General features: G+C 57.6%; 1 protein-coding gene across 1 annotated transcript in view; it reads left to right on the plus strand.

Annotated features, from left to right (window-relative positions):
- The first annotated feature begins 5807 nt into the window (after positions 1 to 5807).
- ADGRB2 (adhesion G protein-coupled receptor B2) overlaps positions 5808 to 20829 on the plus strand; it is a 39057-nt gene continuing 24035 nt past the window's right edge. The window contains exons 1-10 of the mRNA XM_055574486.1: positions 5808 to 5822; positions 6223 to 6264; positions 7811 to 8133; positions 8310 to 8381; positions 9275 to 9330; positions 9443 to 9522; positions 10187 to 10265; positions 11357 to 11444; positions 11717 to 11813; positions 15129 to 15954. Coding sequence (XP_055430461.1) covers positions 5808 to 5822; positions 6223 to 6264; positions 7811 to 8133; positions 8310 to 8381; positions 9275 to 9330; positions 9443 to 9522; positions 10187 to 10265; positions 11357 to 11444; positions 11717 to 11813; positions 15129 to 15954 — 1678 coding nt within the window. The remainder of the gene's footprint in view (positions 5823 to 6222; positions 6265 to 7810; positions 8134 to 8309; positions 8382 to 9274; positions 9331 to 9442; positions 9523 to 10186; positions 10266 to 11356; positions 11445 to 11716; positions 11814 to 15128; positions 15955 to 20829) is intronic.

A 20829-nucleotide genomic window follows, 5' to 3' on the forward strand; every position in this document is an offset into this window, starting at 1 on the left:
TGGTTCTGCAGACACACAAAACACATATCCACACATAATCCACACTCCTCATCTAGACACACACACACACACACACACACACACATAACACCCAGGTCCACAACCTGCCACAGACACACCAAATACTATCACACACACAGGCCCCCTGCGGGGAACTGAAGGCCTGCCAACAACCCCAAGCACACACACGAGCACACACCACAGGCTGGTACAGACAGGTACCAAATACTGACACACAGACACACACAGACCTGCAAATTGCACACACCCTAACTCATATGCCACCCCAAGCACAGATACTCAGAGGCCCGAAAACACTTTCTCCTACACACACGTAAACACACACACACACACTGAACAGAAACACCATACACTCTGATTGCATACAAACTCCAACAGCACCAAACACTGCCCTGTCAACACCCTCCACGTTCACCCAGACACTGAGTGCGTGCACAGATTCTAGTATCAGTACAGATACTCATTCTATACCATATATATATCCCCCCCAAAAAAACCCATGTGCAAAAACACCACACACTCCGCATGCAAACACACACACACACACACACACACAGCAGAGATCCCCAGAGCCAGGCCCAGGCTTCTGACGTACAAGGCCTGGGCAGACACACACAAAACCTGCGCGCAGGCACACCGTATACACACACAGACTCTGCCCCCACGCATTGACGCACACAACCACCCACACGTGTACCCAAGCTCAGCCCCACTCACTCCCACTCTGACATGCAGAACACGGGCTTAGCGATGCACCCTGGGGCCTCTCCCCTCCAAACACAACAGTGGGGAGCCTTCTTGGCCCCCTCCCCTGAGACCCAACCCCCTGCCTCAGTCACAGGGCTAGCCTCCAAGTCTGAGAACCCCAGAGGTGAGAGTTGCCAGGGTTGGCAGCGAGCTGGCCCCAGCCCCTCACCTGGCAGTAGTCATTGCCTTCCTGCCAGCATGATGTGGCATATGTTAAAGATGAGTGATGTCCTCCTGTGTTGTCCTTGTACAGTGGTGTCTGAGGGGCCTGTGGTTGTTCCAACCAGGGAAGTGTGTAGGTGTCAGCCGGCATGTGGCATGTGTCATGTCCTTCCCAACACCCTCAGCAAAACCCTGGTTGTCTCCCCCAAATATAGGCAATCCAGCTTCAGCCTCTCTTTTCAGTTAGCAGGCCTTGGGAGTCAGACCCCTCTCAGATCTCTCACCCTGAGGGAGCTGGTCTTCTCCGGAAGATCATCTCTAATCCAGAAATAAATTAATTTCCACGGTTGGCCCTTGGTCTGTCCTCTGGGGGGTCGGGGGGTGGGTAGCAAGGAGGCCGAAGATGAGACAGGATTAACACAGGACCTTCCTGAGTGAGGGGACGTACAAGTTCTAGCTCTGCCTCTCTCTCTGAGCCACAGTTTCCTCATCTGTGAAATGGGGATGATCCTCCCAACTTAAGGGGTTGTTCAGATACCCGGGAGAAGGGAAAGGCTACCCACTCCAGTATTCTGGCCTGGAGAACTCCATGGACTGTATAGTCCATGGGGTTGCAAAGAGTCAGACACGACTGAGCGACTCTCACTTTCACTGTCCAGGGGCTAATTGAGACAAGAAGTTTTAAATAGCCGGCACAGTGTCAGGCCCACAGAGGCTGAGCGGGTCCCTCTAGGTCACCCCAACCCTGCCTGCTATGCTCATTGTGTCCGGCTTGGCAGGAGCCCAGTTCAACAGGATCCAGGTGGCATAGAGCCCACCTTGCGGGGGGCAAGGGGGAAGGGTAGAGAGAAAATCCGGTATCCCAGATGGTGGGAACACACTCCCCTGACTGCCAGTGTGCTCCATGCCTGCCAATTATCCCAGGCCCTTCCCAAGGGACTTTCCCCCACACTCTGGAGTGGCTGCCAGGGCTCTTAGCCCCTAAGGCCTGCAGCAGCAGTGGGGGGCGTGTGGGATTAGACCTCAGAGAGAATTTACCAAGGGAGTGCCTGGGCTGCGTCCTGTCAACCTGGAGGGACTGTGAATGCAGCCTTGATCAGGAGGTGACAGGACTGATAGGTAGGCCAGACAGATCTCTACTGCACCAGAAAAGTGGAAGGGGTCGCGTCCTGGGGTTGGGCGTGTGTGGTTAATTATATACCTGCGTGCCCTAGGCAAGTGTGTATGTCTGTGTGTCAGTGACTGCATATGGATGTAGTTTTGTCTGTATGTGCGTCTGTATGTGTGTGTGTATGTTTACAAGGACAAGGATGGCAGAAAAGGAACCAGGTCTTCCAAATAAGGGGAGGAGGTGCTACGGAGAAGTGCATCCGGACTCAGTTTCTCTATAGGAATCACACGTGCACACTGTCTTGGTCACACGCAGGCTCCGGCCGCCTCCTTTGCTGCAGTGATTTTAGCAGATAAGAACTCCAGCTGGTATGGGGAAGGTGAAGGGGGCACTGGGAAGGCCTCAAGGCCAGGGCCCCATTCTGTGTCATCTCCATGACCCAGAACCTAGAACAGCCCACAGCCCAGAGTAAGTCTGAAAGGGGCCCATACTTACGCAGATGACATCTCCCTGCATCTGGCATTTTGTCTTTATTGTCTCACGTGACTCATGTCAGCTGTCTTAGGTTGAGATCATTATTTCCATTTTACAGAAAAGAAAACTGAGGCTCAGGGAGCATAAGTGACTTGGCCAAGGTCACACAACCGGTGAGGAACAGAAGCAGGAGTCTAGATCTGTGTGATCCCAGGGCCTGAAGTCCTTCTGGTTCATCACGTGGGAAACCATTAAACACTTGTTTTATTGGGCAAGTGTTGATTGAAGATCTCAGAGTGGAAGCTGTTTGAGGGTGGGGTCTATGCCTGTCCTTTCACCATTCATTCCCTCAACATTTATTATCTCCTATGTATCGTGCTTTGTGCCAGGAGATCCAATGCTGAATGGATGGACAAGGTCCCTGCCTCTACAGGACTCATAATCCAGTGGGGAAAACAGATGACATGTGGGGAAAACAGATGACATGTGGGGAAACAGACAACATATTTTCAGAGTAGTGAGTGCTAGGAAGGAAATGCAGCAAGGCAGTGGTATCAAGCGAATGGAGTCGGGTGGACAGGGGCCAGGAGATGGGGGGCAGGGGGGGCGGGACCTGCTTTAGAAGTGTCATTGCGGAGGCCTCCAGGAGGAGGTGATAATAGAACTGTGATCTTCCTGATGAGGAGTCAGCATGGGAAGTGCTGGGAGGAGTACAGTTTGGAGTTTTCCAAGAGCAACAAGGAGACCTGTGTCACCTGAGCTTTCTGTGGGGGTGAGGCAGTGGCTCTGGAGAGGCTTAAGGGCCAGGTCATGCAGGGCCTGGAAGGTCATGGTGCTCAGGGAGGTGGGAAGCCATTGGAGGCTTTAAGAAGGGGTCCCTTGATTTGCATGTTAAAAAGATGGCTCAAGGATTTCCTTGGAGGCCCAGTGGTTAAAACTCCATGCTCCCACTGCAGGGTGTATGGGTTTAATCCATGGTTGGGGAACATGGCCAAAAAAAAAAAAAAAAAAAGATGGTTCGGTGAGCTCCAGAAGAATGAGAAGTGGAAATCTGGAAATTAAATAAGAGAGACTTCAGGTACCAGATATTGGCAACTTGGACCCTGGTGTTGGCAGTGGGGATGTGAAGAGTGAATAAATAGATTTGAGATATTCTGTTAGGTGGAAGCAAAGGACTTGCTGATGGTCTGTATCTTGATGCCTGAAGCGAAAGTGTTAGTTGTTCAGTTGTCTCTGACTCTGCAGCCCCATGGACTGTATGTAGCCTGCCAGGCTCCTCTGTCCATGGATTCCCTAGGCAAGAATACTGGAGTGTGTAGCCGTTCTCTTCTCCAGGGGATCTTCCTGACCCAGGGATTGAAGCTGGGTCTCCTGCATTGCAAGTGGATTCTTCACCATCGCCACCAGGGAATAATCCCATCTTGGTACCTAGTACATAGTAAACACTCAATAAATATTTGTTGAATGAGTGAAGGCATCTTCTTCAGGCCAGGCTGTTGTCCACATCCTCCAGTATAAGACGTGTGTAAAGATCCCCCAGGACCCTAACATTCTTCTCCATCCTCTGCCCCAGGGGCTAGGGGCCAGAGAATGCAACCCCAAGGGTTGTACACAAACCAGACACTGACCTTCTGGGAAGATTTAGTTGTGCTGAGATAAGTTGCTTCAGTTGTGTCTGACTCTTTGTGACCCCATGGACTGTAGCCTGCCAGGCCCCTCTGTCCATGGGATTCTCAGGCAAGAATACTGGAATGGGTTGCCATTTCCTCCTCCAGGGGATCTTCCCGACCCAGGGATCGAACCTGCATGTCTTCCATCTCCTGCATTGGCAGGTGAGTTCTTTACCACTAGCACCACCTGGGATTTAGCTAGGCAGCAACTAATCCTCCCTTTTCTCCCTAACTTATAGCACCAAGAAAATGACAAACATTCAGCCTGGGTTGCCCCAGGATCCTAACTCTTTTGGCATCTGCAGCAGGAGGGATGGGAGCTAGATATGCAGGACATCCTTCAGGCAGAGAGGGCTGGCCCATCCCACCTTTTCCAGGATACCCCGCCAGGATCCATGACAGCCAGAACACTGAGGTATTTGTCACATGAGCTCTGGGACAGATCCTGGTAGAAGACTGTCATATAGAAGTGGGTGTCTTTGGGGACATGTTATGAGCTCCTGATAGGTGTCTGAGGTGGGCGTGGGTGTCTGGAAGGAGACTTTGGTATCCAGAATTCTGGATTGCTGTAGGTGCCTGGCTGGGTGGCAGGGAAGGGCAGAGGCTGAGGGAGGGGTCCTCCTAGGTCCCACCGGCTAGAAGGAAACCTGGCCAGGCTCTGGGCCAAATAAATCATTGGGAAGGGAAGAAGAACATTTTCTCATCTGTTTAAAGGGCAACGAAGCATAGCGGAGGCTGGTCCAGCGGGAGGCAGGGCTGAGACCAAGCGCACAAGGCTGGGGTTGTTGCCCCCTCGACCCACTGTCCCCTCCTGTGCTGTCCCACTAAGGACTGTGCTGTCTCTTGCCTGGGTCACTGGTGATGTTTACTGTTAAAAAGGATACAAATTAATTGGTAATCAAAATTATTTTAAAAAGGCCCTCCTCAGGGGCATAGCTCTTGCTAATCCATGTTTTTAATCCGAGCTCATTTATACCATTTCACAGATAAGGAAACAGAGGCTCAGAAAGCTGAAGGATTTTCTCAAGGTCCTCCAGCGTGGCACTATGAGAGCAGGCATGACAGCGTGGCTGCTAGGTGCCCTTGTGGGATCAGCCCCCTCCATCCCATCAGAGGTCCCTGAAGGGGCCCCCATGGGGCTGAAGGGCTGGAGTCATTGTCCTTGTCAAGTCTGTGGGGTGGGGACCCATGGGAGATGTCTCTTCACCCCCCACAAGCCCTCTGTGCTCAAGCTCTGGCTGATACCCCTTACCTGGCCCAGGTTCTGAGCCAGGTTCCCTGCAGGCCCTCCTGGGGCTAAGACTTGTTGTTCCCACCCCTGCCAGGGCTATCAGAGAAGTAATTTCTCTTCAACCAGCTGGATTTGAATATGGAAACGATTTATAATTACTCCAAGTCCTCCTGGGCCGCATTATCACCAGAGTGAGTGTAGAAGGGTAGGGGCTCCTGGAAAAGGAGGTGGGGAAGCCCCAGTGCAGAGAGGCACCTTGAGAGAGCCTTCTGGAGGTTTCACCTAACTCAACCTGCTTCTGCACAACCCCTGGGAGGTCCTGCTCTCTCTACCCTGCTCCCACAGGCCCTCCTGCCTTGCTGATTTCCCCACCCTGCCCCAATCAACAAGTATGGGTACCATCTCTGTCAGTCCCTCTCTCTGTCTGACCACCTGTCTCCTCTACGCATATGTTTTTGTGGCTGGAAGAATGGGGTCAAGAACTCTGAGGGCTACCAAGGCATAGAGAAATAGACAAAAGCCTGCTGTCTTTCAGGAGCCAAGCCTCCCAATCCCCTGCACCCAGCTGCATCCTAGGCAAAGGGGGAGGGCCTCAGGGATCCAGCTGCATCACATCTGCAAGAGACCTTCCCCGGGTTTCTCTGGGCTCTGGGGCTTTAGTATGCTAATGTAATGAATATTCATAGGGAGGAAGGCAGGCTCCGGGTAGGAGTGGAAGGGGCTGGAGCTGTGAAGGACAGGGTCCTTACCTCGTTGTGGGCATCCCGTGTCCTGAGCACTCTCCTCACCTTTGCCTATCTCCTTAGGACCTCAACTCCAGCCACCCCATTGCCCCTCTCAGTGCCCAAGTAAGGAGGCCCAGGATCACCCACTGCCCTTGGGATGGCTCTCAACACACCGTGCAGATGGCAAGGCCCGCTTGGGCATAGCTTTCCCCTCTGCAGCTGAACCTCCAAACCTAGAGACCTGGGGTGTGCTTGAGGGTGCCCAGAAAGAACCCTGCCTCAAGGCACAGGCCTCCTTGGGCTCTCGCTGGGAAAGGAAAGGTGCCAGCCCTCCTGCCTGCTTCATCCAACCTCATAAATTCCCTTAAGGTGACAGGTGAGATTCCTTCATCACCCCTTATTACCTCCTTCTATTAAAGTCGATAATCTCTCACAATCACTCATAACAAATGTCACGGAGGCTGCTGGAGAGACGAGAGACGGAGGGAGGGAACGGGGCGGGGTTGGGGGGGGCTTTTTCTCAGGTACTGTCCCCTGGGAAGAAGTGGTCTTATCCTGCCCCATAACCAGGAGACACAAATTCAAGGTGCTCCCATAGAGAGGTGAGGTTGGGATTGGGTGGACTGGGGACTTCCTTGATCTCCAGGTTTGGCCTCCTCCTGGTCAGATAATCTTCAAAAAGTAGAGTTCCTGAAACCATCCCACCCTCACTGCAAAGCTGCCCCCTGCTGGCTACTCCTCTGACTAGACCCCTCCGATTAACCTACTTGTCTTTGGAGGAAGTGGTGTGTCCCTGGTCTGCCCACCTTCCTGGTGGCAACAAGCCCAGGCCACAAACTGCCCCACCAGGGCCCCGAGCCATGGGCATCTCCCTGAGTGCCGTCTTTACCGTGTGGGCTCTGGCCCCACCCAACTGTTCCTGGGTGCATTGCCAGGATGGGGAGGGGGCGGGCCTGTAGGTTTCTGCTGCTTCTACACAAACAGATGCATCATGGGGGCGCCCCTGGCACAGGGAAAGGCACTTGAGGGAACAGACAGGCACTCAGGAAAACATGTAACACACCGCACACGTGTAGCATCCCCGTGCCTAGGGACATGCAACACGGTCCAGTTTACACAAGAGTATGCACCAAACAGAGCACACTGCAGTGAACATGTGTGGCTCCTACATACAAGTGATGCGCAGCATTCAGCACATATGTGGCACTTGGAAGCTTGCACATATATAGCATCCTTACCCACAGGAACAAGCAACATGCATTCAGGACCTGAGCACACGTTAACGCACCGTGCGTGTGTGTAGCGGTGGCATGCAGAGCGAGGCAACATTGCAGGGCACACACAGGGCACCTGTATGCATAAGCATATGCAAAGTTCAGCGCACACGAGTGGCACCTGCATGCACAGGGATATGCAATTTGCAGTACACACGGGGAAAGGGGGGTGGTAACGCTTCAGCCCTCAGGGTCCCAGAGACCCTGGTTGCGCGAGATGCCTCAGGCCTGGGGTATCTCCGGAGTGGTGTCGCGGATCGCCTCATCCTGCGGTCCAGGAGGCCGAGGGAGGGGCGGGGGCTTACCCGGGGCTTCTCCCGCGCCGGCGCCGGGGGCCCAGGGCGGGGAGGGGGAGGGTGTGCTTGGCTTGGCTGGCGCTGCTCCCCCTTTAACAGGAGGCGGCGCGCGTCGCCCCCACCCCCCTCACCCCTCTCCCGCCCCTTCTCCCGCGGCTCCTCGCGCCCAGCCCGGCGCGCGCCCCCTCCCGGGCCCGGCCCGCGCAGGCGCCGCGTCCCGCCTCGGCCGTCACTCGGCCCGGCGCGCGCTGCGGGCAGCGGCCGGAGCGGCCGGAGGAACCCGGTTTGGCCGCGGCGGCGCTCGGAGACCGAGGAGGATGCGGCGCCGGTTTCCAGAGCCCTGGGCTGCGGCCGCCGCCCGCGAATAGGAGGCGGCGCGCGGCGCGGGCGGTGCTCAGGGCGGGGGAGCGGGGAGCCGGGGGGTGGGGGGCGGCGTGGCGAGGAGGCGGCGGCAGGAGCCCGCGCCCGGCCCGGCGCCCGCCCGCCCCGCGCGGCTCCGCGGCGCCTTTTCTGCACCCGCCGCTCCGCGGAGCGGGAGCCTCGGCCCTTCGCGCGGCTGCAGCTAGCTGCCCCGCGCCCGGCCAAGCCCCCGCCTTAGGGATGGCAAACTTGCGCCCCGTGGCCGCCTCCGCCAGCGCCGGCCCCCGCTCCTGCTGCTGACGGCGCCCAGGTGAGTGCTCGGCCCCAGACCGCGACCGGGCCCGCACCGAGCCATCCCGGCGCGGTCCCGATTTCCTCACCGGCCCGGACTAGGGGCACTCCCCCAACCCACCTCTGCTGAATTCTCCCCCGCCCCAACTGAGTTCGTTCAGCATCTATTTACCCACTCGCATCTGTTTGGGAACTTACAAGCCTGGGGCCGAGGTCCCCTTCATCTCTGGTGAGTCCCTTTTCTGTCCCCCTCCTCCTTACCCACCTCTGCCAAAGCCCCTCGCCCTCGTCCCCCAGCTCTGACCCAGACCTATCCCCATCGTTGCCTCGAGTCTTTTCCCGATCTGAGCCTGGATCCGGGGTTGCGCCCCCACCCTTGAATAGAATCCCTCTATCCAACCTGCAACTCGACTGTGTCTCCCCCGTTAATCCCCCCTCCTCGTCTGGGGCTGAAGCCTGCTCCTCCCCTCCGCTTCATCTATGCACAGAGTCCTTCCTGTCCCCGTCCATGTCTGCCCAGAGTTACTGCCTTTCCCCGCGCCGGTTACCCGACCATGCTTCCCCCTCTTATTTCTGCCCTGATTGCCCCCTCCCCCATATCTGCCCGGGCGTCCCGCTATCCCTCACCAATCTCTGCTGCAAGTCCCCTCCCCCTCAGCCTGGACTTGGGGCCGTGTCCCCCATGTCTACTCCGAGCCCCCTCCTCTCCAGCCTGGGATCTCGACTGGCCCCGCATCCCTGCCTCCCTTGTCCATCTTTGGTCAGAGTCTCTCTGTCCATCCCCCATTCCTCTCCTTCCACCCCCAGGGCATAGAGCTGGGCACCAAACGCACCCTCCCGCAGCCCCGGGGGCTGACACGATGGGGGGAGGGTGCGGGTTGTAGGCTCTGAAGTTGGCGGCCACTCCCGCAGTCAGCTGGGTCCGAGGGAAGTCCTCCGCGCCACGGCCAGTGCGGAGCGGGCGAAGGGTCTGGTGCCCGCGGGGGGAGGGGCTCCCGGGCCAAGAGATGCTGCCCGCCTGCCCGCCTCGCCAGCTGCCGGCCGGGCCCCTGGGCGTCCTCTGGCGCCCCCTGCCCGCAGTCCTGGACCCGCCGCCCCTTTTCCTCCCGCGGGCAACCCTGGGTTTCCGCAGCCCTAGCATCAGCGGTGGCTGCGGGACGGCACTGGGAAGTCCCTGAGGAGAGGAGGTTGGTGGGCGAGGCCGGGTGCCCCCTCGTGCTAGCAGTGCGGGAACAGTCCTGGTTGTCTGGCCATATGCTCTGGGGATGGGGTGTGGGGTGGGCAGAAGGGCTTATCCCAGGAGCCCTGTGAGCCCCCAGGTACAGACCAGCAGGACTGGCCCCTGGATTTGAGGTGGTCTGGTTGGGATTGTTTGGGCTTGGGCAGGTGTCCCCGGGGAGCCTCTGTCTCTCTACCCCATGGCAGGACCCACTAGGTGGGGGTGGGGGCAAAGGTGGGCTCTGTCTTGGGCCTGAAGTAGTGGGGCAGTGGGGGAAATCCACTTGGCCTTGCCTGGGACAGAAAGGGGACCTAGGGAGCATCTCTGGAGCTGCCACAGGGGTGAGGGTCAGTGTGGACCCTGCAGGGTGTGCCCTAGTTGGGGGAGTGGGGCTTGAGGTAGGGTCTTCCCTGGACCAAGACTGACAGATTTCTCCCCTCTTCTTCCCTTGTCTGCCTTCCCCTCAGCTTTTCTTTCCTCCTCCCCCATCACTCTTCAGAAGGAGCTAGGTCCAGTCTGGGGTGGGTGTGTGTGGCAGGCATTTCTCTAACCCACAGTGAGGTCCCAGCTAGTCCCTGCCCTCTTCTCTCTCTCCCAACCTCCAGGAAATGGAGCTGAGTAACCTGTGTGACCTGGGCAAGCTATATAACCTTTTTGAGTCTCAGTTGGTCCTCCATAAAATGGGTCAGTGATAACTGCCTCATATATCTAATGGTATCTAATGGTATTAGGTAGATGTGTATAGAGAGTCTAGCACCTAATAATGCTTGACAATGATAGGCATGTTGGGCTATTTCCTCTTCAAGGCCAAGGTCAAGCCCCTCTCCACTCCACACCACTCCTAATCCCATAGGAGAAAGGCAGGACAAGTTCTGTGACACTGTTCCAGCCTCCAGGATAATAAAGCCAGAAAACAGCTCCAGGGCCCATCATGATGGGTCCAGGGTCCTCACCCATCCTTCAACATCCCTGCTAGACTCCTGTGTGATCAGAGGGGCATCTGTGAAAAGCCAAGGCCTCTGAAATACTGGCTCAAGTGCAGAGGCTGGGGAGGTGGAGGAACCCCAGCCAAGGTCCCCCAAGGTAGGCTGCCTCTTAGTGGGGGCCCACGTGGGGAATCAGTCCCAGAGGAGCAAATGGGGGCACAGAAGAGCCACTACCTCCCCCCGAGGGAGGAGAGGTTGAAATCAGGAAGTTTCCAGGGCAGTTAGTGTTCCAGGTCAGAGTCAGGGGGCAACTTGGCTAGAGGGCCCCCAAGATCTGGAAGAGACCTGGCTTTGGCGGGCAATGGGGAGAGAGAAGGCTCGAACCCATGACGTTCTGCTGGGCCAGAAGCCCTCTGGGCAGCGTGGCTGGGTCTGGGGCCCACCGGGGAGTCCTAGCCTCCCGCCTGCCCGGGCAACCCTGACATTGGGGAACAAAAGCTTTCGGTTCCTGTAGCAACGGCGGCTCCAGCTGCTGCAAAGTTCCGGGAGACGGGCGGAGGGCGGCTGAGTCACCGACCCCTCCCCCGCCGCCTGCACGGCACCGCCACCCCCCGCCCCCCGCCCGGGGGGCTAGGGGACCTCATCCTAGCGGTGTGCGGGAGGGCCCTGGAGCCCCCGCGTCCTCAAACACTCTGCCCGCCGAAGAGGGAGGGGCGGCACTGGGGAGGGTCGCCCCTCCCCTGGGTCTGGCCCGTCGGCTCTCGAGGCTGGTTGGAGGGTGTGTGCCCTTCCGGGTACCAGAGCTCCGCGAGAGGGTTCCTTGAAGACCCAGGCCCCGGCCGGGGCCAGGGCGGGGAACCTCTAGGCGCTGCGTGGGGGTCGCCGCCCGCGTGTCGGCCTGGGCTCGGCCGCGCAGCGGGCGCCGGGGAGGCGGACGGTGAGTGACGGGCTTGCGAATTGGAGCTGCCAGGTGGATAAACGCGACGAATGTGCGCGCGGACGCGCCCCCTCCCCCACCCGCCGCCCCTCCCCCTCCCGCGGCCCGGGGCAGCCGGCTCCCACCACCCAGCGCCCCTGCTTCCAGCCATCGGGAGGCTAGGGGTCGACCCCAGGGATCCCAGGGACCCAGCTCTTTGCCCCGAGGTGCCCCTCCCCGCCGCGCTACCCCCCATGCCCCCTCCCGCTCCAGTCTGGTCTTGGTCCTTCCAGCTGCTGGAAAAGCCTCGGATTCCCTCACTGGTGCAGAAGGGATGCCCAGGCCTGTGGGGTCAAGGAGGAAGTGGGCCTGAGTGTGCTTGGAGAGAGGGTGGGATTCTCACGTTTGAGGGCGGCAGAGGGGCACGCTGGTGAAGGGAGCCTGTGGCTGGAGGAGGGGGTCCCTGAAACTGAGATGACTCCAACCAGCTCCTCACCCCTCTCAGCCCAGAGAGGTCTTGAGGGAGTTGGCCTTCAGATTATCCCCTCCGTCAGCCTCCGGACCCGGGAAGTTCTTCCTCAGAGCTGACCTTCATACCCCTCCTGTCCGCCTCTGTGCATGGAAGGTTTGGTGGTCTTCCTGGACTTGCAGGTGGCAAAGCTACCTTAAGGTTTAACCCAAAGAGCCTTCAGAGGCAGCAACCCTTCCCTCAGCAGGAAAGAGGAGAGACTGAGGTTCTGAGAAGGGGGGTAAAGGGGAAAAGATGGTGTGAAGGGTCTCCCCCACAGACTGGCTCCAAGTTGGGAACCCCAGGGCAGGGATTGGGTCTCTGCTCCACAGAGGGAGAAACAGGCTCAGGGAGGCTACTCACAGCTGGTGACCATCTGAGCTGCCTGTGAGGCAGGGGTCTTTCTAGGTCCCTTCCCAGGGGAGGCAGTCTCTGACCCAGCTTAGAATTGGGCTCCTGGCCTTGTTTTGTGGGTGAGGAGTGATATAAAGAGGGACCCCTAAAAGGTCTTACGTCACTGCAGGAACAACGGGAGTGGTACACACCCAGGGCGAAATGCCAGAATTGATGTGAGCGGAGGTGTCTGAAGGAGATTGACTGGAGTAGGGGGCTTGGGTAGGGTTTAGAGGTGGCTCAGTTCTGGAGAAGCCAGGCTGTGGCTCTGAAGGATAAGAGACTTAGTGCTTTTGGGCAAGTTGGAGCTTACGGAGTCTGCAGGAGCCAGGGAGTCTCAGGAGGTGGGACTGGAGGCCTGAGCCGCTGTTTCAGGAACACCAAGGAAGGAGCAGCAGGTCAGATCCTGCGTGCTACTTAGCTGTCATAGGCTGAGCTTCAAAGAACCAAACACCTGTGTGTGTGTTCACAGTAGAGAGTACATTTGCATCTCTATGCATGTGTATGAGTGTCTGGCTCTTGACAGCCTTGTACATGTGAGTGTGTGCACCTCGTGTGCATTGAGTTCACTCATCTGGGGTTTACGCTGATTTCTGTGCATCTTTTCACATGCAGAATGCCTGGCTAGACATATGTCTGTGCATCCACGCTTTTGTGTGCCTGTCTGTAGGGCACAGGGGTATTGGTGAGTTTGTGCGTGGAGATTCCCTGATCTGCTCTCAGTGGGGGAGACAAGGCCAGTTATAATGAGCCCCCTCCTCCCCTCTACTGAACAGCAGCCATGGCCTGAATTTTGCAGCCTGCTTAAAAATAATTGGGGGCAGCGGGGGGATTGTATGTCACTCACCGTCAGCCGCTGGCTTTTGCTGGGGCCTGGTGCCGCAGCAGGCTGGCTGGGCTGGACGGTTGGTTTGGGACAGGCATGATGTGGAGCGAGAAGTCTAGGGGCCTGGTCCCTTTTCTAGCTCTGGGGGCAGGCAGAGTAGAGGCGCAGCCTATCCTGGCTTCTGCTGAATAAGGGTTCCTCCCCAATCAATGCTCCTGCCTGGAACCTGCTTCCGCTCCCGTCTGTGGCCCAGGATGGACAAGTGTGTGTCTGTGGTCGGGGCCTGGGGTCGGGCTCAGAGTGGCAGCACATGGGATCTGGGGCATTAAGGCATTCCCTGGAGGCTGCACAGGGTTTGGAGTTCTGGGGTTCTAATTCCTGTCCATAGTCCCCCACCCCCTCACTGCCTCTGGCCACTATTTAGACCCCTGAACAGCCACAGCTCCCTGGGGGAGCAGCTGTGTCCTGGGACAACCTAGCCACACCCTGTGAGTTATCCTAGGTTTGTGTAGAGCTTGGGCCTGAAGCCTGAGTAGCAGGGAAGGGGACAGAGCAGGAGGCTATGGGTGGATGTGGGAGAAACTGGGCTGGGGCCTCAGTTCCTGGACTCCAGTCTCAGCCTGGCTTCTTTGGGGGTGATCTTGAGCACACTGCCTCACCTCTCGGAGCCTCATCTTTTCTCCTCTAATGTGGAACAACCAGACTCTAGGGGCCCATCCAGTTCTGTGAGCTATGCTTCGGGCATGGAGGAGGGAGGCAGTGTGGATCCCTTCTGGGGGCAGGGCTGGAAGTGGGTCTCAGGCAGCCCAGGCGCAGCTCTCTGCCATCCGGACAGCTAGGGTGGAGGCCGTGGGCACACCTGCAGTGCCCCCACATCCCTTGTCCACAAGGGGGTGACTGCTTTGTGTGTCTGTCAACTCGGGTCCTAGTTACCCTCCCCTCCCCAGAGTCCATTCGCAGCTGCTGGGAGCTCAGCTTAGTGCTTTGTGGGGAGGTGGAAATCAACGAACTCTAGTTTCCCCTCCTCGAGCTTCAAGGCTCATGAGATGAGTGAGCTAGCCCTAGGGAGACAGCAGGGGACAGTGGTCTCAACTGGATGATGCAGACTTTCAGGAAAGGGCTGTGGCAGCTAAGAGCAGGGAGACGGCTCAGTGGCCTTCCTGGGCCAGGCCCTAGCAGGCCGGGAGCCAGGCCTTGGAGGATCACCCCTTGGAGGGGAAGAGGAGTTAGAGGGGAACAATGTACCCATTTTGCAGATGCCTCTCCCCCTGGTTTCCAGCAGGAAGTCCACACAGCGGTAGTCATGACTTTCATGCCTGTGATGCCCTCCCATGGGCACGGCTTAGGCGGTGCTCAGTCCCTGGCACAGGGGTGGTAACTCCTCCCCTTTGTCTCCCACTCAGTAAAGCAGAGTGAGTGAGAATGACATTGTTCCGAGAATAACCTTGATTTGCTCTGATTTATAAAAAAGCAAATCGTTGTCAAACATCGCTACTTTGACAATTACTGCGGGATTGTGTGTGACACGCCTCACAGCCGATCACGACACATTGCGACTCTGAGCAGCGCCGTGCTGGAGAATAATACAAGCTGGGTGGTGGGGCTGGGGCTGGGGCTGGATCTAAACATCAGCTGAGATGCTGGTGGTGGATGGGACTGATGGAGGAACGGTATAGTCATAGTCACAACTAATGTTTCTTAGGGACGTATGGGATTCCAGACCCTCTCCTGCATGCCTCTGTTTAAGAAGTCAGGGAACTGGGGCTCAGAGAGGTCAAGTCTGTTGGCTTAAGATCACACAGGTGGACCTGGGTGACTTAAGAGAAGTCAAGTCCGTTCTTAAGATCACACAGGTGGACCTGGGTGACTTAAAAGAACCTAGTCTTCGCCACGAGGCTACAACCTGCAGCGGGCCACAGGGGAGTCAGAGCCCATGCTGGCTGTGCTCAGGGCCACTGACCACTGTCTCTCTCCACAGGGCAAGGGACATAGGATGACCCCAGCCTGTCCCCTCTTACTATCTGTGATTCTGTCCCTGCGCCTGGCCGCTGCCTTCGACCCCGCCCCCAGCGCCTGCTCCGCCCTGGCCTCAGGCGTGCTCTACGGGGCCTTCTCACTGCAGGACCTCTTTCCTACCATCGCCTCGGGCTGCTCCTGGACCTTGGAGAACCCAGACCCTACCAAGTACTCCCTCTACCTGCGCTTCAACCGCCAGGAGCAGGTGTGCACCCACTTCGCTCCTCGCCTGCTGCCCCTGGACCACTACCTGGTCAACTTCACCTGCCTGCGGCCCAGCCCCGAGGAGGCAGAGGCCCAGGCGGGGTCCGAGCTGGGGCGGCCCGAGGAGGAGGAGAAGGAGGAGGAGGAAGCCTCGGGGTTGGAGCTCTGTGGTGGCTCTGGCCCCTTCACCTTCCTGCACTTCGACAAGAACTTCGTGCAGCTGTGCCTGTCGGCTGAGCCCTCCGAGGCCCCGCGCCTGCTGGCGCCCTCCGCCCTGGCCTTCCGCTTCGTTGAGGTCTTGCTCATCAACAACAACAACTCCAGCCAGTTCACCTGCGGGGTCCTCTGCCGCTGGAGTGAGGAGTGCAGCCACGCGGCCGGCAGGGCCTGTGGCTTCGCCCAGCCGGGCTGCAGCTGCCCCGGTGAGGCGGGGGCCGGTCCCGCAGCCACCACCACGCCTCCTGGTCCGCCTGCTGCCCACACCCTGTCCAATGCCCTGGTGCCCGGGGGCCCCGCCCCACCTGCCGAGGCTGATTTGCACTCGGGGAGCAGCAATGACCTGTTCACCACAGAGATGAGATATGGTGAGTCTGAGCAGGGCCCAGGTGGGGCAGGGGTGTCTGGAGGACTGATGATGCCCATCTCAGCAGATCCTGGGGTGTTCGTGTGGTTGTTCACCAGTGTCCCCTCTGGGTTCTGCCTTATCCAAGTGTGGGAGTCACCAAAGTGGATTGGGGTGGGGGTCAGACCTCCCTCTGGAAGAGTTTGCAGTCTGGGTGGATGAATGGGGGCACAGATCAAGCAAAGGAGCATGATAAACCCAGGGAGGGGAGCCCCTAGCTGGGCAGTCAGGGAAGGCTTCCTGAAGGAAGTGATACAGGAGCAGAGATCAAAAGGACAAGTGGAAACAAGCCAAGCCAAAGCAGTGGTAAGGGCATTCCAGGCAGAGAGAGGAGCGTGTACAAAGGCTCAAAGCTGCGAATGACCACAGCAGGCCTTGGCACTGCAAGCGGACAAGGTTGCCTGGAGGCTGGAGTAGGCAGGGTGCAGGGACATCTTCCTGCCCACACGGGTCAGTGAGTTTTGCCTGTGGCCCCAGGGTCAGGGCAGAGGAAGGAGCAGAAGAATGTGAAGAGGCCTAGCTTCTTTGAGGCTGCCTTGGAGGGCTGGCCTGGCTCAGCTCCCAACATCCTCTGTCTTTCCCCTCTGGGCCCACGTCTTCTGGGACCAAGGCCGCCAGCTGCTGGAGCTTCCTGCTGAGTGGGCAAAAGCTCTCCGAGCCCTTGAGTCCTGCCTGCTGCCCTTCCCACCCCAGCTCCCGCAGCCATGGCCACCTTCTGCCGACCCTCCTTCCTGCAGCTTCAAGGCCCCGAAACCCTCAGCTAGGTCCTATGTGTCTGCTGAATGGGTCAGGGACTGGCCAGGGGCTCAGGACGTGGGGATGGGAGGGAGGCAGAGTTGGGATGTGGTTTCTAGCTCTGGTACTAACAGGGAGTTCCCCCACCCCCACCCCTTTCTGGGCCTCCGTTTCCCCATTTGGGGTAACACGTGCTGGCCAACCATCAGGAGGCTTCATGCATAGACTGAAGTCAGAAGGGACCTTCTGGATCAGGCTGAGAGCATTGACAGGGAAACAAGGGGTCTTGTGTGAGGGCTGCTGGGAGCATTGGAGTAGGACTGTTCAGTACCTGCTTTGGAGACAGAGCCCGGAAGTTGGGAGCCGTCTTTGTTACATTGAGTAGATACTGTTTTACTTACATCAGTGTTTTTGGCTGTAAAATGGGAGATCGCCCTGGTTTAATTAGAGGCGGTTTATCATGACAATGGCCTCTCCCAGGGCTCTGGGGGAGCCACTTCTCAGCCTCCCCCTTGAGACTTCTGGCATCATGCCCGTCCATGGCAAGTGCCCAGTGGCCTTGCTCTGGCCTCTCCCCTAGGCCACCTTGGCCTCTCACAGCGGTCGATGAAGCCATCGGAGTGACAGCCAGTCCGTGGGCAGGCTACGGGCCCTGGAGGCTGGCCTGGGATTTAGTGCCTGCAGGAAGAAATTGAATTTCGCTTCTTTGTCGAACATCAGCGGAGAGCGCCAGGCGTATATCAGGAGGTTTATGGCTCCTCCTGCCTGGCCGCCACTGCCTGTCACTGTGTGGGGGCCTCCCCCATTGTGCTCGGCAGAGGGCAGGTTCTTTTGTCTGGCTTTCCCTGTGGTCCATAGGCCCAGTGGTCCGCAGTGGATGGAGAGAGGCTCTGCCCTCCTGGGTAGGCACCATCCGGGCAGGCTGCCATGTGGAGCACAGAGCCAGAAGCAGCCAGCTGGGCTTGGCTGAAGCCGGAAGCAGGAGTTGGTTGGTAGCTGGGCTGTCTTTAGGGGTCAGAGGGGGCCGGTGACGGGAAGGGCACCATTGTTCCCACCGTTCTCTGAGCCTCTGCAGGGTCCTCTGGGACTGAGGATGGGTGGAGATTGGATGCTGGTTGTCTCTGGGCATGAAGCCTGGTATCTTCTCTGAGTAGGCAACCCTGGGCTTCCAGCTCATGCCCCTTGCCCTGCTTGGCATGTTGCCAGGCTGCTCCATGGGATGGTCTGCAGGCAGGGCTGTCGTAAGGAGTTGTATGGGGGAGGGGTGGTGATGTGGCATCAGCTCTAAGTGGACTCACAGGGCACACTGGTGCCCAGAGCTGGGCTGGCACAGCCCCTTCCTCTCCCTTGGTAGGCAAGATATTGTTCCTCTTCACCACCTCTTCCCTTGGGCTTACCCTCTCTGGGTCAAGGGATGATGGGCACTTGATTCAGTTTGTTCCATGGGGCGGGGGGCATCTGAGTTGCCCTGTGGCAACATCAGGACCCGGAGCACTCTGTGCCCAGTGGCGGCATCACCTCGGCCATACCCTTGGCCTCACCTCCGTGCTTCCCCTCACCTCCTCCCCACTGGGCCAGGAGGGCACTTGGACCAGCTGCAGGAGAACTGGCTGGCACACATAGGGCTGCCGGCTTGAGGACAAGATTGGTGGGATGGTGGTGAACAGAAAGCGTGAGATCCCCATACCAGCCCCTCTGCCAGGCACCAGGGTAAGGCAAGCAGTGCTCATTTTCTCTGGGGCCTCCCAGGTAGTTTCAACGCAAGGCCAAGCAGGGTGGAGCTGGGGTGGTACTGGGAGAGTGATGAGGCTGGGAGTGGCATGGCTGGGCCCGCCTCAGAACCGAGTGCATTTGACAAGAGGGTACAGACGCCTGTTAATTTCACGCAAACTGCCTTTGATAGATCTCTTGTTATTTTTGGTGAGTTGAGCCATAAATTTGTGCCATCTTGCTGCCGCAATCTGTTGGTTGGGGTGGGGGGAGAGGAAGAAAGGGAAGGCAGGCAGGAAGGAGCTCCGCGGAGGACGGGCACGGAGGCTGGCTGAGGCCAGGGCTGGAAGACGGGGGGTAGAGGTGGTACCTGCTGCAGAGCCCAGCTTCCGGGAGCCGGGTATCAACCTGCAGTTCCTGCCCACTGATCCTCAACTTGAGGTGCGGCTGCTCCAGGAGACATCTGGGAGGAAGTGTCCTTGCACCCCCTTCCCTCCTGTGCCACACTCCCTGCCTCCCTCCAGGGGCACTGTCCCACCCTTGGCCAGATGCTACGGGCAGACCGTTCCCATCATCCGGGCTCCATTCCAGAGGCATGGCCACCAGGTGAGCCTGAAGTCCCCTGAGTGTTGGGCCTGGGGTGGGCAAGAATGGGTTCAGATCCTGCCCTGCCACTGCTGCTGGGTGACTTGGACAAGGCATGCCCCACTGGAGCCTCAGGACCCCCAGTTCTCTGTGTGTGTCCCTTCCCTGATTCAGCCCCGGTTATGGCCTAGACTCCTCGGCCTGGCATTCCAGCCCCGCCCCTGATCCAGCTGCCACCCGCTTTCTCTCTAGTTCTCTTACCCTTTCAACCCAGGCTCCTACTGGCCCTGAAACCCTCTGCTTTCTGGCTTCTCTGCCTTTGCTTGGGCTGTTTCCCTCACCTGGAGTGCCCTTTACCCTGGGTTATCCTTTGCCCCATCCTTCCAAGCACAGCTCAAGCCCTGTCTCCTCCAGGAAGCTGCCCCTCACCTGCCTAACCCAGTCCTAGATTGGCTTTCTTCTCCACAGTCAGGCTCTGCTGTCTTCCTTTGACAAACCTGGTCTAGTGTCAGGAAGAGGGGCCCTATCTGCCTTTTGGGGTGCAGACATGGAGGAGTCAGGGCCTCTCTCAGAGAGGATAGGGAGGAGGCCTAGCACACGTGGTACATTTCCTGGAAGATCCTTCTAGCCAGATCTCTGCTGCTAGAAATCTGTGTGCTCCCTCGTAGGATGGGGAGTGGGACTCAGGCCCCCCACCCCCGCCCCAGACATCTCTGAGGGGACCGAGCCCCAGCCCATCCATCACACACATCTTTGAGTCTTCATCAGTGTGGAGTTTGTGCCAGGCCTTGGAGTGGCTCTGAGTGAATGAGATCCAAGGTAGACTGGACACACCTGCCCTCTGGTGGGGGAAGTGACCACTAGTTCAGTGGTGGTCCAGGCCACCGGCTGACGTTGCCAAGCCTTAGGTTCAATCCCTGACACCACCACTGACTAGCTGTGTGATCACGGGCATGTTTCCCCATCCCTGTATCATCACCTATTAACTGGGGAGAGTGGCGCTATTCTAAGGAGTGAAAGTGAAGTGAAGTCACTCAGTCGTGTCCGACTCTTTGTGACCCCACGGACTGACTATAGCCTACCAGGCTGCTCCGTCCATGGGATTTTCCAGGCAAGGATACTGGAGTAGGTCGCCATTTTCTTCTCCAGGGGATCTTCCCGACCCAGGGATTGAACCCGGGTCTCCCGCATTGTAGGCAGACACTTTACTGTCTGAGCTACCAGGGTATTAAGCAAGAGAATGTGGGTTAATGCTTAGCACAGTGCCTGGCGCATGGTCAACCCCTAATAAATAGGTGTGTGTTGTCAGAACTTAGTGCAATAGGTATAAATATATGTGCTGGATGTCAAGGGAGAAGGAAGAGTGAGAATTAAACCACAAAGGGGTGGGAAGGCTGCCTAAAGAAGGTGATTCTGAGTTGGGTTTTGAGGAGTGAATAGGAATTCACTGGCCTGTGAATTTTTTTCTTTAAATCAAATGGCTTTTTAAATTTAATATAGTAAAAGTGGAAAAGAAGTATCACTTATCTGAAATAGGAGATAACCAAAGAAAATAAGAGATTCTAGCTTGACACTCATCCTTTCTCTTGATTTGTTAGAAAAAGAAACCATCAGATACTGGGGATGGTGGTAATGTCTCAGAGTGCACAGATACCTTCTTTCTCATACATTTGGAAGGATTAAAAGTGACATGGGTCATATAATTTATCATCTAAACCAGGACATTTTCGAGGTTATAAATGGGGGGAGGGGTACGGTCACTTCCATCAGGGCGGCAGGCCCAAACTGGACTCTCCCCAGCAGATTG

The sequence above is a fragment of the Bubalus kerabau genome, chromosome 3 (genome assembly GCF_029407905.1).
Source record: "Bubalus kerabau isolate K-KA32 ecotype Philippines breed swamp buffalo chromosome 3, PCC_UOA_SB_1v2, whole genome shotgun sequence".
Lineage (NCBI taxonomy): Eukaryota > Metazoa > Chordata > Mammalia > Artiodactyla > Bovidae > Bubalus > Bubalus kerabau.